Source organism: Sus scrofa, chromosome 13 (genome assembly GCF_054392235.1).
Source record: "Sus scrofa isolate SSC_HxYL_T2T_F1_AM1 chromosome 13, Sscrofa_HxYL_maternal_Yorkshire_Landrace_v2.0, whole genome shotgun sequence".
NCBI classification, from domain to species: domain Eukaryota; kingdom Metazoa; phylum Chordata; class Mammalia; order Artiodactyla; family Suidae; genus Sus; species Sus scrofa.
The window spans coordinates 145,257,516-145,273,241 of NC_139395.1; the positions used below are offsets into that span (position 1 = coordinate 145,257,516).

Here is a 15,726-nt window from a genome sequence, read left to right on the forward strand (position 1 = left end):
CAATGAAATTAGAACACACCTTCACACCATGCACAAAAATAAACTCCAAATGGCTGAAAGACTTAAATATACGACAGGACACCATCAAACTCCTAAAAGAGAACATAGGCAAAACACTCTCTGACATCAACCTCATGAATATTTTCTCAGGTCAGTCTCCCAAAGAATAGAAATTAGAGCAAAAATAAACCCATGGGACCTCATCAAACTGAAAAGCTTTTGCACAGCAAAAGAAACCCAAAAAGAAAACAAAAAGACAACTTACAGAATGGGAGAAGATAGTTTCAAATGATGCAACGGACAAGGGCTTAATCTCTAGAATATATAAGCAACTTATAAAACCCAACAGCAAAAAAGCCAATCAATCAATGGAAAAATGGGCAAAAGACCTGAATAGACTGTTCTCCAAGGAAGATATACAGATGGCCAGCAAACACATGAAAAAATGCTCAACATCGCTGATCATAAGAGAAATGCAAATCAAAACTACCTTGAGATACCACTTCACACCAGTCAGAATGGCCATTATTAATAAGTCCACAAATAACAAGTGCTGGAGGGGTTGTGGAGAAAAGGGAACCCTCCTGCACTGCTGGTGGGAATGTAAACTGGTATAGCCACTGTGGAGAACAGTTTGGAGATGCCTTAGAAATCTATACATAGAACTTCCATATGACCCCGCAATCCCACACTTGGGCATATATCAGGACAAAACTCTACTTAAAAGAGACACATGTACCCGCATGTTCATTGCAGCACTCTTCACAATAGCCAGGACATGGAAACAACCCAAATGTCCATCGACAGATGATTGGATTCAGAAGAGGTGGTATATATACACAATGGAATACTACTCAGCCATAAAAAAGAATGACATAATGCCATTTGCAGCAACATGGATGGAACTAGAGAATCTCATACTGAGTGAAATAAGCCAGAAAGACAAAGACAAATACCATATGATATCACTTATAACTGGAATCTAATATCCGGCACAAATGAACATCTCCACAGAAAAGAAAACCATGGACTTGGAGAATAGACTTGTGGCTGCCCGACAGGAGAGGGAGGGAGTGGGAGGGATTGGGAGCTTGGGGTTATCAGTCACAACTTAGAATAGATTTACAAGGAGATCCTGCTGAATAGCATTGAGAACTATGTCTAGATACTCATATTGCAACAGAACAAAGGGTAGGGGAAAAAAATGTATACATGTAAGAACTTGAGCCCCATGCTGTATAGCAGGAAAAAATTTTTTTTAAAAATTTAAAAAAATAAATAAATGAAAAAAAAGCCCTCATTTAACAACTACGAAATACTACCTTATTAGAATAAATATATTCTCAGATTTAAATGAAAAAAATTGTGTAAGGAAAAGTCCAAGAGTAGAAGCATGTTGATATCACAATTAACAAAGTGTTTTATCCCACTAGATCTGATGGTTATTATGGAACACTTGGTGATCAATTGCTTATAATGGGGAGCCAGGAGTATAGAAGCAGCTTTCAGGAGTATAGCTTTGTTTTCCCAGGTTTGAAAACCACACCTTAGATTAAGGTCATCATGCAAAGTATAAAACATAGATGAGTGTATGCGTGTAAGGAGCGAAAGAACAAAAGCAACTTACCCCGCTGAGCACATAGACGCACAATGTGTAGATCATCCCAATGGTGGCGGTCCCCACGAGGCACAGGAGGAACCTGATGGCATCCCTGTAGAGCTTAAAATTCATCGGCTTGGGGTAGAGAATGGATCTCACCAGGTCCCCCTTGGCAGTGTTGAATCCTGAAGCAGCAAACACCCCCCCAACATGCTCAGGATGACAAAACTCACTGCTAGTGCTCTTCTAATCCTCAACGCAGACTTTGTTTTCTTTAGAGGGGCTTAAGCCATGCTTAAACCCAAACGCAATTAAAGGATAATTGGCAAAACACCTAAGTCTTAGAATAGATATATCTCACCTCTTTCCAAACTGACTTCACTCTGGTTTTCCTTCCTTCTACTTCTAATTCAATGCATCCCAGAGACAGGAAAGCACCAGGTGGGGGCAGAGCACAGCTTTTCCAAATAAAGCTTCATTTTATGGAAGTGATTTACACGCATAAACACTCACACACACACACACACACACACACACACACACACACACACACACTCTCACACTTGAATTTAAATTAAATGACCCAGTAAATGCAGATAGATTTATTTTCAATTTGTTTTTTTTTTTTAACAGCTACACCTGTAGCATATGGAAGGTCCCAGGCCAGGGGTCAAATCAGACCTGCAGTTGCTGGCCTACACTTAAGCCATGGCAACAGAGGATCCTTAACCCACTGAGTGAGACCAGGGATCAAACCCGTATCCTCACAAGAGACAATGTTGCGTCCTTAACCCACTGAGCCACAAAGGCAACTCCTCTAATACTTTTCATCATCAAGTTTTCAATTCCTCTCCTGCCCAGAAAGACCTTGAGATTAGTTCTTTGGGTTAGAAGACCTGAGTTCTAGGTCCAACTCTGTCAGTGACTGGCTGTGTGATGTTTTTCTACAATTTCACCTGAATTCATGTACAAAATGGAAACATGGATTTTTGTTCTGCTCACTTGATATGTAGAAATAGTTTATAAACTAAAAAGCACAGAAATATTAATTGTTGTCATCAATGTTATTATTTTTACCAAAACGCATACTCCACATTTCAATTCACGTTTTAAACATCTGTATTTTCATATATTAGATTTGTTCTTGAAAGACTGCTCCTTACCTAATTCACTCAAGGCACTAGACAAACTGAGCAAAAACATTTCCTTAAAATAGTAAAACAAAGGAGATGCTAACTAACCCGTTTGCAGTACCACTGCTTTCACGGTCCCAGAGCAAGCCCCCTTGGCCTGGATAACCTCGGTTCCACAGAAGAGGACATGCCGCTTGTAATCTGCTTCACTCTGTGTTTTCCAGGGCACAGAGCTGTTCATCTCAGGTAAAGGGGTTTTAGTGACTGGGATGCTTTCTCCTACAAAAAAACAAGCATCTCATTTTGTGTAAGCCATGCAAACAGGACCTCATCACAGGGCAGACCTTTTTTGTGAGCCTGTGGCAGGAACAACCCTGGATCTAGGGGATACAAGGAGAAAAACAGTTCTTGTTTTTCAGAGGTTTGTAGTCCACAGGGGAGACAGACACGGAAACCAATAAATCTAACGTCATATCATAAATACTCTGAGTGCTGTAAAATCAAACATGGACGCTGAAATAAACATTTAGTGAATAGCAAGTTGTGTGGTCTAGAACGTGGGGCCATGAGAGCTATGTAGGATGCAAGGTATGGAGGGCACTCTGTGCATGCACTTAAGGGTTTAAATATTTCTTTATTTTATTTTATTTTATTTTGTCCTTTTGTTCTTTTAGGGCCACACTCGCGGCATATGGAGGTTCCCAGGCTAGGAGTCCAATCGGAGCTGTAGCTGCCGGCCTACACCACAGCCACAGCAACGCGGGATCCGAGCCACACCTGCAACCTACACCACAGCTCATGGCAACGCCAGATCCTTAACCCACTGAGCAAGGCCAGGGATCAAACCTGCAACCTCATGGTTCTTAATCAGATTCATTAACCACCGAGCCACAACAGGAACTCCCCAACATATTTCTCTATAGGCACTGTTGGCAGGAGGGAAATCAGGAGGTATTTAACTGATTCAGCAGAGTGCCACCACTCTGTTTATGTATAAGAGTATATTCTGTCTGCAGTACAGGGAATGAATGAAGTCTGATGAGGGTGGAGGCTGGACATCTAGGTGGGACACATCACAAGAGTCCTGGTTGAAGAGGACAAGGTCTGAACTTTGTCAGCTGGCAGTAGGAGTAGAAAAGATACAAGTTTTGAGAAATAAATCGAGCAGCTACAAAATGTGGGGAAAATTTTATAGAGGCAGATCCATAGGGACAGAGGAATTTTAAATGGCATCCTGCTTTCTGACTCGGAAGGATGAGCGGAGGATGGTTTTAATCACCAACGTAGGGATTCTAGGAGGAAGAAGAATAGCCTTTTGGTCCCAGAGGTGGAGATGCTTGTGGAACGACCATGTTGAGATGCTTTGCAGGCAGTTAGATGTTTATTTGGGTCCAGAGTTGAGGGGAGGGGCCTGGACCAGAGATATTTAGTCACAGTTTATCACCTTAGAGGCAATAAGATAGCCATGGGAAGAGACAAGATTACTTAGGTATGGAGTGAAGAGTGAGAAAAAGGAAAGGTCGAGGATCCCTGAACCACCTCAAAATGCAGAGATGGAGGAAGAGGAGCAGTATAGGAAGCTTAAAAGTATTGTTAGTGGCCCAAAACCGTGGCGAGATGGTGCTATCTTGGAAAACTTAGACAGAAGAGCATTTCCAAAGGAAGAGATGGTCAGAATGGTCCATTGTAGCAGACAGGACCATAAGATGAGCAATGTAAAGAATCTATTGGATTTGCCAACTGGGATATTAGTGATTTTTGCCAGTTCCCTGGGAGGGGCAGACTTCATTGTGTTGAAGTGCTAAAACAAGGTGGTGAATGAGTTGTGAAAATAACTATGGCCTCTTCTGAGAACAAAACTTATTAAGCCCTCTACTTCCATCTGTAAAATAAACAGGATAAAGTCTAGGGATATGTGCCAGTACAGGAGGGCCACTTTCACTAATGGTACTTGGCATTGCAAAAGTCCCAGCAGGAAGGGATTGTTGTCACTCTATGATTAGTTTTGTTTTGTTTTTTTTGTGGGTTTTTTTTTTTTTTTTTTTTTTTTGGAAGTTCACGTAGGAGGCAGCTGTGTGCCCTTGTCTCCATTTCATGCTTTCCTGGTCTGCCAGGAGAAACTGATCTGATTTGGACTTTAATAGGAACCACAGTACATCAATATGTATTCACAGCCTCCAATTCCATCTCTGAAAAAGACTTCATGATTCTTTACCTCACAGAAAGGTTGGCAAAACATCTCATAAATGCATACGTGAGTAAGAACTTGAAGCGCCGTGACCTAGAGCGAGTCACTTCTCTCTGAACCTCAGCTTGCATATTATGATAGGAAGTCCCTCCCAGCCCTGGCATGCTGTTTAAAAATGAAACACTTCATCCAACACAGGCAGTGTATATTTTGAAAGTAGCAGATTTGCCAATTCCTGCATCATCAACTTTTCGACATTTTTAAACCAAGCTAGGAAGAGCTTGGATTGGACCCAGGGAGGTTGGGGGATGTTTTTCAATGGTTCTCAGTGGTTTTAAAACCCTCTGTGTTTATCTGAGGATGTGTTTTATAAATATTAAATATAAAGTCACAGATGATTCTGAAACATCTAACGATCTCTAAAATCTTTTAAAGTAAAATGACAGGGTTGAAATAATTCTTTGCTCAAGAAAGAAATGCTAAGAACTGAAAAAGTTATAACCATATCCGACCTAACAAATAGAAAGCAGCTTTAATTTGAACTCCAGGATCTATCCAGTGCAGGACTGTTAATAAGATTTGTGAGCATAGGAGGGACCCATAGCAACCCCAGGCTTTGCCATTACCATTCAGGAAAAACCCAGGAGAAGCAGCAGAGGCTATAAGCTAGGTGTTAGAACCGTACCTGTCAGCATGCCTTCATCTACCACACAGTGGCCATCAATCAGAATGGCATCACATGGCATTTGCACTTTGTTCCCCGTCAAAATTAATAGATCTCCAGGTACCAGGAAGCATGATTCCAGCTCCTGGACTCCAGCTGAAAGTGTGAGGAGACAAAGTGGAGTCAGGTTTTTTCCCACAAAAACACAGTCCAACATCTACCTAAATTGGAAATCAATGAAAAAGCAACCAGGGCATATATTAAAAGGAGGCCATTCCTCAACCTTCATTCAAAATCTGCAAACAATAAAAAAAAAAGGCAATCATTATATTACGTAAAATAAAAATCTTTGTGTGGCGAGAAAATAAATGAGCAAAAAAAAATTCAGAAAACATGTTTGAAACTTACATCACAGACAAAAGATTAATATTCCTAATAAAGAGTCTGGAAAAAAGAAATCTAGCAAATAACTATATAGTAAAAACTGCTGGAGATGTTAACAGATAGGTCATGCACACAAAAACATATTATACATGACATGGTGTTCAACATCTGAAAAGACGTCATTCTTACTTATAATAAGAAAATTAAAAAATCCATCCTTCCTTCCTTCTTTCTTCCTTCTTTCTGGCCTTCCTTTACTTCTCACCTTCCTTATTCAGTCCCAAAGCCCCAAAGTTATAAGGGGTTAAGCAAGACAGACATCCATGTAGGGGGCTGGGTGGAGTGGGGCTGGGAGTAGCAGCCCCCTCCACATGGCGGAGCCTAAGAAGGGTGAATGGGTCCTTCCACGGTTTGGTGCAGGGTGTCAAAGCCCAAGGAAGAAGACCAGGAGCACCATGGGGGCAGTGGCCTGGTGTGAGATACTGGAGTCCAAGTAGGCTTAAAAGGCTGAAGTGAGGGAGTTCCCGTCATGGTGCAGTGGTTAACAAATCCAACTAGGAACCATGAGGTTGCAGGTTCGATCCCTGGCCTTGCTCAGTGGGTTAAGGATCTGGCAGTGCTGTGAGCTGTGGTGTAGGCCGCAGATGCGGCTCGGATCCCATGTTGCTGTGGCTCTGGCGTAGGCCGGTGGCTAGAGCTCCGATGGGACCCCTAGCCTGGGAACCTCCATATGCTGCGGGAGCGGCTCAAGAAAAGCCAAAAAGACCAAAAAAAAAAAAAAAGGCTGAACTGATACAGCAAGTAGATATAATGAGGCTCACTGAAGAAAGGAAGTTACAAGTAGAATCAGAAATAAAAGCAGAATGGATTCTCTGGTATTGGACTAGAATTGGAGACCACAGTGTAAAACTGATAGTTTTCAATAGATAGTTAAATAATATAGACGTGAATTGTATGCATAAAAGAATATACGCAAATATATTTTCTTGTCTTTTTTTATATGTATATTCTTTATATCTGTTCTCTGAAAGGGTCCAGGAACAGCGAAAGATCAACAATAAAGTGTACATCCAGTGCCAAAATTTTGGCTTCTTAATTTTATCTCCCTTCAAAAAAGAGCAAGGGTTCTTTCAAAAAAGTGGCTAATTACAATGCTGGGCCAAGAAAAGTATAAGACAGAACATTCTGCTGTGCCGTTAGGTAGGGAAGTGCTCAAAGACTGACAGGGACAAATCAAAAATGTATCAAAGCTAACTTAAGGGGCTCTCACTGCCTACATCTGTAACAATTTGAGTATCAAAATAAATAATGATAATAATGAACAACAATCTATCAAATACAACAGGAATTCATTAGTGCATAATGGCATAAGTAAGTAAATAAATGAGGAGAAAAGATAGCTTTTCCTTACAGTAAATTGGCAATTATTTAATGTAGAAGGAGAGAAAATTAGAAAATCACCATTTGGCAATCATCAAAGTAATAATCTAGTCCAGAAACACCAATGGCTACTAAAACTAGTGGGTGAAAATTTGATGAGAGTGGTTTATTTATATAGTCTCAAAGTTTCAGTTGACAAAATAACTATTAATTGCAAAGAGAAGAAAGTAAATTTACAGTCAGAAAATCTGGCAGACACTGTTAAATTAAGTAATCCAAGTTAATATCACCAGAAACCAGACAAATTTAAATTATGCACAACCTGAGAGGAAGCAGTGAGAACATGGCACCACTTTTGTAATATTCCAGCCAACAATGCATAAACTGAATTTAATGATAAGGGACTATCTGGCCAATCCAAATCTAAAGACATGCTACAAAATAACCAGAGTTGAAAGAGTCGAAGTCAGGAAAGTCAAAGAAAGATTAAAGAAGATTAAAGAGACATAGCAAACAATATCATGTGATCTTGGATCCTTTCCCATAAAGAAAGTTATTGAGACACTTGGCAAAATTGGAATGGATCTGAGTACTTGTTGGTATAATTCAATATTAACATCCTGATATTAATGTTTACATGGTGGTTTATGTAGAAGAATGCCCTGACTTTAAGATATATGTACATTAACGTATGGAGTGTACATGTATCATGGAGATCATGGAGCTACATGTCAGCAACTTATTCAAATGGTTCAAGAAAAAAGTTATTTTATCTACTATTGTGAATTTTTGTATGTTGTAAACTATTTCCTACAAGAAAAAAAGAAACAAAAAGAAAGAAAAGAAATAAAAGTGACATAGCACTGCTCACCTATCTGGTTAGAAAAATCTAAAAGTGGAGTTTCCATCGTGGCTCAGTGGTTAACGAACCCAACTAGCATCCATGAGGATGTGGATTTGATCCCTGGCCTCGCTGAGTGGGTTAAGGATCCAGCATTGCCGTGAGCTGTGGTGTAGGTGGCAGATGAGGCTCGGATCCTGCATTGCTGTGGCTGTGGTATAGGCTGGAAGCCACAGCTCCGATTGCTACGACTATAGTTCCTAGCCTGAGAACTTCCATATGCCATGGGTGTGGGCCTAAAAAAACAAAAAACAAAAAAACACAAAACCTAAAAGTTTGTCAACATGTTCTGTTGGAAGACTGAAGAAACTGGTACATTCACACATTTCTGGTACAAATGAAAACTGGGACATTGTCTATGAAAAAAGTTTGGCAATACCCATCTATCAAAATATACATATCCATCTATTATTTAACTGAGCTGCTTTACTTCTTGAAATCTATACCAAAGATAGACTGGTAAAAATATTAAAAGATAATGCACAAGGCTCTTTATTACACCACTGTTTGTGATAGTAAAAGGCTGGGAAACAAATCCTTCAATAAAGAGCTGATTGAACAACAATGGTTCCTCCGCACAAGAGAGTATTATGCAGATGAAATAATGAATGAAAAATATCTACATATACTGCTCTGAAAGAGTCCCTGGGAAATAGCATTAAGTATGTAGCATTCACACCAGGAAACAGAAGTTAAACCTGTATGACATACCCCTGATATCTAAGAAGAAGCAGTGTAAATATATATCCTATTCTGTATATATACTATATCACTATGACTATTATATATAATTTGTATTTTTAAATAAAAATAAATAGAAAACCCACAAAAAATGATTACTCTTGTGAATATGAGTACATATGGTACACAGAGAAGGAATAGGAAGTATTCTCCCCTGAAGGTCTTTTGTCTTATAGATTTAACTTTCAAATCATGTAGATATTTTATATAATATCTACAGAAACTAACACAAAAATAAATTTGAGAAGTTACCACTAAAAGTCTAAAGGAAAATGAATGAGATTAACCTATCAAGTTTTTGGCAAAACCGTACAGAGAAGAATTACTTTGAGTGACTTTAAAACACGTATTTTAAACTATAATTTGTGGAGTTCCCATTGTGACTCAGCAGAAGTGAATCTGACTAGTATCCATGATGGTGCATGTTCTATCCCTGGCCTCGCTCAGTAGGTTAAGGATCCAGTGTTGCCAGGAGCTGTGGTGCATGTTGCAGACGCAGCTCAGATCTGGTGTTGTTGTGGCCGTGGTGTAGGCTGGCATACAGCTCTGATTGGACCCCTAACCTGGGAGCCTCCATATGCCACAGATGCAGCCCTAAAAAGACTAAATAAATAAATTTAAAAAGTATAATTTGTACCTTTCTAGTGGTGTATCACAAATAAGAGAAAGGAAGAGCTCTAAAAAAAAAACCCCTTGAACTGTTTTTAGGAATCATACTGTTGCTAGGTGTGTTATTTTGTTACTCTGATATCATTGTGAGATTAATGGGATGAAGCAAATGAGTAATTTGTTGCTGTCATTGAGAATCAGGACTTTGGGTACAGAGAAAGGAGAAACAAAAGTACTATCAACAAAGGTAAGTAAAAAACCAGTAATTCCAAACAAACTAGAAATATCAAAATGAACTCATAGTTTATGCTATCTTTAAAATATTCTTCCTTAGGTCTATCTTCTGAAAAGGCTTGGAAACCATGAACAGAGTAGAAATGAGTACTCCTAACACTCTGTTTGAGGTCTCTAAGCACCATGTCTAAGAGGTCTTTGGTAAATGGATGTGTCCAGGTTTGGAGCAGGAATTGTCCAAGATGAACCTGAAATATCTAATCATAGCATAAAACAATAAAAAGTTCAAAGACTACTGGGGTCATGTCAAATGAATTCAAGAATCAACCTGAAAAAGTTCTGAATGGCCAAGATGGGCAACTTGAGCAACAACAAGAATAAAAATTGCAATGGATTAAAATATACCAACCATGTTAATATTATACATCCATAATGACACAAAAAATTTGGAAAATGCGAGAGGCTCAACCCATTATTTTGAAAGCTGGTAAATAAAGAGAACTAGCCAGATATTTCTCCCATCTTTCTTAAACAAACTGAATCTCAGGGTGAAGAAATAATTGAGGAAGATCATCTTTCTTTATAGAAATATTACACTTAAGGTATGAAGATGGCATGGATTTTAAGCTCTTAATTACATAATAAATTTAGGTCATGAGGATTTATGTCTGCTAATATCACAAGAAAAAGATAAATACTATGTACCTCCTATTAGGAATTCATAATACCAACTATTGTACTTGCCAAAAACTCCAGCCTTAGACCTAACTATCAGTTTATAGGAAGTACAAGGTGTAGAAAATCATGTTCAATTATTGCATGAATATGCAATCAATATACTCAAAACTCAGGATGAACTACCACAACAAAAAATATGTGAGGAAAAAAATAGGACATGGAGGAGGGAAAGTCTGGATTAAATAAATCTTGAAACGTAACCAATTGCAGTATATGGACTTTATTTGAATCCTGATTTGAATATATATGTAATAGCTCTATCATATATTACATATCATATACATATGATATATATATACAAAAACTTGTTAGTCAATTATGGAAATTTGAATACTGCTTGTATAGTTGATTTTTTAATTATGTTTTTTAAGATGTGATAAGTGAATTTAAAAGGAGTCTTCACATTTTAGACATATACTGAAATGTTTTCAAAAGAAATTAAATGACATCTAAAATAGTTTAAAAATAATGCATGGTGAAGGAAGAAGTAGAACAGATGAAAATAAGATTCAGTGAGTTGATAATAATTGAATCTGGTTGACAGATACATAGGATTCATTATTGTATTCTATCCACTATTGCATACTTGTAAAACATGTTCTCATAAAAAGTTAAGATGAGAAGGTGATCAGTACATTTGCAAAAGATAAAGATTCATTTCTAGCAAAGACGTAGCAAAAAGGAACAAATCTATTCTTCCCACATGAAACAACCAAAAGTCACCAAAAGTATATGAAACAATGGTTTTAGAGGCTAAAAATAAGCAACAAAAGAATAAGAAACAAATGAAGGTGCCCTGTAATTTCTCAGTTTACTGCCTTTAGAGGATTTCCAGGCCACTATGCATGGTGGGGGAACCCAGACAAAGTCCAGAAGAATCTTAGTTTAGAACAGAGATAAAAGTCTATAGAGATTAAGGTGGCTTGAGATCACAGCACAGAGCACTGAAGAAAAGGTAACTGTGCAGAGAGAGAGCCACAAAGGTCCAAAGAGGCCTCCTTTAGTATTCAGCAGGCTAGTAATCAGTAGACACATAGGAGGAAACTACTGGTAAATGAACAATGGGATATTTGCATTTACAAATATCATTTTAGGGGGTTCCCTCTTGATTTAGTAAGTTAAGGACCCAGCATTGTCACTGCAGCATCTTGGGTTGCTGCAGTGGCACAGGTTTGACCCCAGGCCTGGGAATCTCCACATTAAAAAAAAAAAATTATATATATATAATTTTAAAAGCATCAAGAGTTCCCACTGTGGCATAATGAGATCTCAGGAGCACTGGGACATGGATTTGATGCCTGCCCAGCACAGTGGGTTAAAGGATCTGGCATTGCTGATGCTGTGGTATAGGAGGCAACTTGCAGCTGAGATCTGATCCCTGGCCTGGGAACTCTGTACGCTGTAGTGCAGCCAAAAAAAAAAGGGGGTGGGAGCATCAAAATATGAAACATTTAAGAATAAATCTGAGAAAGAATAGGAAATTTTTACTGAAAACTATAAAACACTACTGAGAAAAATCAAAAAAGACAAATAAATGGAGAAAGACACCATATCTATAGGTCACAGGAGCCAATTTGTTGACAAATCAATTTTTCACAATTTGATCTATATATTCAACACAATCCCACTCAAAACCCCTGCAGGTTTTTTGGTAGAAATTGAGAGGCTGATTCTTAAAGACATGGAAATGCAAAGGGCCAATATTACCAAAATAGCTCTGGAAGAGAACACAGCCGGAGGACTAACATTATATTTCAATACTTATAAAGTATTGCTTTTATGTAGCATTGCTATAAAGACAAGCCAAAAGAACAGTAGAATAGGATGAATAGGACAAGGAGCCATAAATAGATCCACCCGTGTACAGAAAACTGATTTTTGACAAAGGTACAAAGACAATTTAATGAAGAAAGGATGGCCTTTTCAACATATGGTATTGAGACATTTGAATATCTATCTGTAAAAAATGAACTTCAATCAAACAAAACAAAAAGCAAGCAAACAACCCCTCCCAAAATACAATAGAGACCAAAATTTAAAACTTAAAACTATACCTCTGGAAGACAACAGAGAAAATCTTGGTGACCTTGAATCAGGCAGAGTATTAGGTATGACACAAAAACATGATCCACAAAAGAAAAAACTGTTAAATTAGACTTTAACAAAAGTAAAAACATCATCCTTTTAAAGACACTATAAAGGGAATGAATAGATAAGTTACAGAACGAGATAAAATATTTTCAAATCACATCTGAAAAAAAGACTTGAAGTCAAACCTAAAAGCTTTTGCACAGCAAAGGAAACTATTAAAAAATGAAAAAAAAAAAAAAAGGAGATGGGATTAAGATGGCAGAATAGAAGGACTGGAACTCAACTTCTCTCATAAAAACAATAAAATTACAACCAAATGCTGAGCAGCTTTCAACCAAAGGGACAGGAAACTTTCAAAAAGATATCCTACTCCAGAAGACATGGTGGAGGCCACATCAAGAGGTAGGAGGGGCAATTATGCAATATAAGCAACCCCATAACCACTGGGTGGAAAACCCCACAGACTGGAAAGTAACTGTATCACTGAGACTCACCTATAGGAGTGAGAGTTCTGGGCCCCACGTCAAATCCCCAGACCTGGGGATCTGGCATTGGGAGAGAGAGCCCCCAGAGCATCTGGCAATGAAGGCCAGAGCTTGTGCGCAGGAGCTCCACAGGACTGGGGTAAACAGAGACCCCATTCTTAAAAGGCCCACACAGACTTTCACGTGCACCAGGTCCCAGGGCAAAGCAAAGGTTCCATAGGAATCTCGGTTGGACCTGACTGCAGTTCTTGGAGGATCTCCTGGGAAAACAGGGAGTGACTATGGCTTGTTGTGGGGGAAGGACATTGGAGGCAAAGGTCTTGGGAATATCCATCAGTATGTGTTCCTCTAGAGGTGGCCATTTTGGGAAAATCTGGCCCCACCCATCCTGGCTGAGAAGCCCCAGGCCAAACAATAATCCAGGTGGGATCAGAGCCCCACCCATCAGGAAACAGGCTGCCTAAAGAGTCCCCAGGCACACAGCCGCCTCTAATCACACCCAGAGACAAAGCCCCACCCACCAGAGGGATAGGAATCAGCTCCACCTACCAGTGGGCAGGCATCAGTCCCTCCCATCAGGAAGCCTACAGCAAGCCCCATACCAACTTCAGCCACTAGGGGGCCAGAGACCAAAAGTAAGAGAGGCTACAACACTATTGTCTGCAAAAAGGACACCACACCAAAAACCTATACGAATGAAAAAAAGACTTGAACCTAGGAGGTAGAAAGAACTTCAAAATTTAATAATAAAAAAAAAAATCTAATAAGAAAAAGATTTGAACACACAGGTCACTAGAGAGGATATACAAATAGCAAATAAGCACTTGAAAAGGTGCTCAAGCCATTAGTCATTAGGAAAATGCAAATTAAAACAACAATGAGATACTACCACTCATCTATTAAAATCACTAAAATTAAAAAAAAAAACAAAAAACAAAAAACCAGCCACATCGAGTGCTGACAAGAATGCAGAGCAACTAGAATTGTTATACCCTGCTGGTGGGAATGTAAAATGGTACAACCACTTTGGAATAGTTTGGAAGCTTTATTTACCATGTAACTCAGCCATTAAACAGTTAAGTATTTTCCCATAAGAAATAAAAGTGTATGTCCATAGAAAGACTTGAACCCAAATATTTAGGTGGCATTATTTGTAAAAGCCCAAAACTGGAAACGACTCAAATTTCCATCAATACGTGAATGGATGAGCAAACTAGTCTATCTAGTTTGGGATATTCTATCTAATATGGAATTCTACCCAGGAGTGAAAAGGAATAAACTATTAATATTCTTAACAAAATTGATGAACTTCAAAATTATCATGAACTTGGATCCCAATGAAATTAACCCAGAATGTATTATAAAAGACAAAAAGCGCATTCGGTACAACACCATTTATAAAATATCCTAAACATGCAAAGGGTTGCCTGAGGATGGAGATGGGCAGAAAGGCTGAGAGGGAAGATTAAAACAGCTATAAAGCAAGTTTTAGGGGTAATGGATAGTCATCTTTATTGCAATGATGGTTTCATGGTAGGTACACATATCAAGAAATATCAAATTGTACACTTCAAATATGTTCAGTGTATTGTATGTCAATGTCAGTTTTACCTCAAAGGTTTTTTAAAGGTTAAAAAAAAAAATCTGAAGTTCCTCATCCCTTTAAGTAAATGCACAGGAAAAGATACACATGAGGATGAGAGTAGTAGGAAGAATCAGAAATACCCACTTAAATCCTTTTCCGATTTCACATGGATAGCACAAAGGTCTAAAGTGAAGAGACTTACCTGTTTTCCCACATACAGAGACTGTAATGTTATTATGTGATTCAACTAAATGGTGGAGCTTTACGGATTGCTGAAAAAGAAGAACAGAAATAGGAAAAGCCTTTTCTACCTGAGGATAGATCCCAGATAGTATTCAGTAAAGTGCTAGCCTTCTTTAAAGGTGGAGCCAACTGGGTGTGCTGTCTAAAAACAAGACTAAGCAGCCTCCTACACAATTGAAAAAGCATCCAACCTCACGCTGTTCTTAACCAGTGACAAGAAGTACGTGTTCTTTAGTAGAAAGGAATTTCTCACCGTGTTCAGTCTACCCAAAAGAACTTTGATCATTCGAGATATACATTTATACCTAAATAGCTTCAAAAACCAAGCGTTATTTCAGCTTCAAGTCATCCCATATCAGAGTTCCTCATCTATTACTTTATAAGGAGTTTAATGGTTCTTGCAATTTCCTCATAATATTTGCTGTTATGGTATATGAAATACATGGGATATTGAGAATGAATAAATAAGGGGAGACAAAAACAATAACAAAATTATATTTGATTTCACATTTATTAAGAAACTACTATGTGAAAGACCTTTTATATGGTTGGGGTTTAAACATCCCAATCATTTAGTGTTTTCATTTTTTTATTCTGATTTTTTTATTTAAGATACCCCCTAAATCTCCTGCTTCAAATCACTTACAAATCTGTTTAATATGTCCCAAGAATTATCAATAGAATAACATAAGATGAAAGAGTGTTCTGCTGTTAAGTTATTCTTTTATTCATTTGTGCACTCTCTCAATA

General features: G+C 38.3%; 1 protein-coding gene across 7 annotated transcripts in view; it reads right to left on the bottom strand.

Moving 5' to 3' along the window:
- ATP13A4 (ATPase 13A4) overlaps positions 1–15,726 on the bottom strand; it is a 160,196-nt gene that overhangs the window by 71,914 nt on the left and 72,556 nt on the right. For 6 of the 7 annotated variants that reach the window (XR_014824548.1, XR_014824550.1, XR_014824549.1 and 3 more), the window contains 4 exons: positions 14,936–15,005; positions 5,607–5,741; positions 2,842–3,012; positions 1,628–1,785 (listed from right to left, as the gene is read on the bottom strand). Coding sequence is in view for 4 of the 7 variants with exons in the window: in XM_084990722.1 (XP_084846848.1) it covers positions 1,628–1,785; positions 2,842–3,012; positions 5,607–5,741; positions 14,936–15,005 (534 nt within the window). In the remaining 3 variants the exon portion in view is untranslated. The remainder of the gene's footprint in view (positions 1–1,627; positions 1,786–2,841; positions 3,013–5,606; positions 5,742–14,935; positions 15,006–15,726) is intronic. The other variant, XM_084990724.1, reaches the window with a different exon arrangement.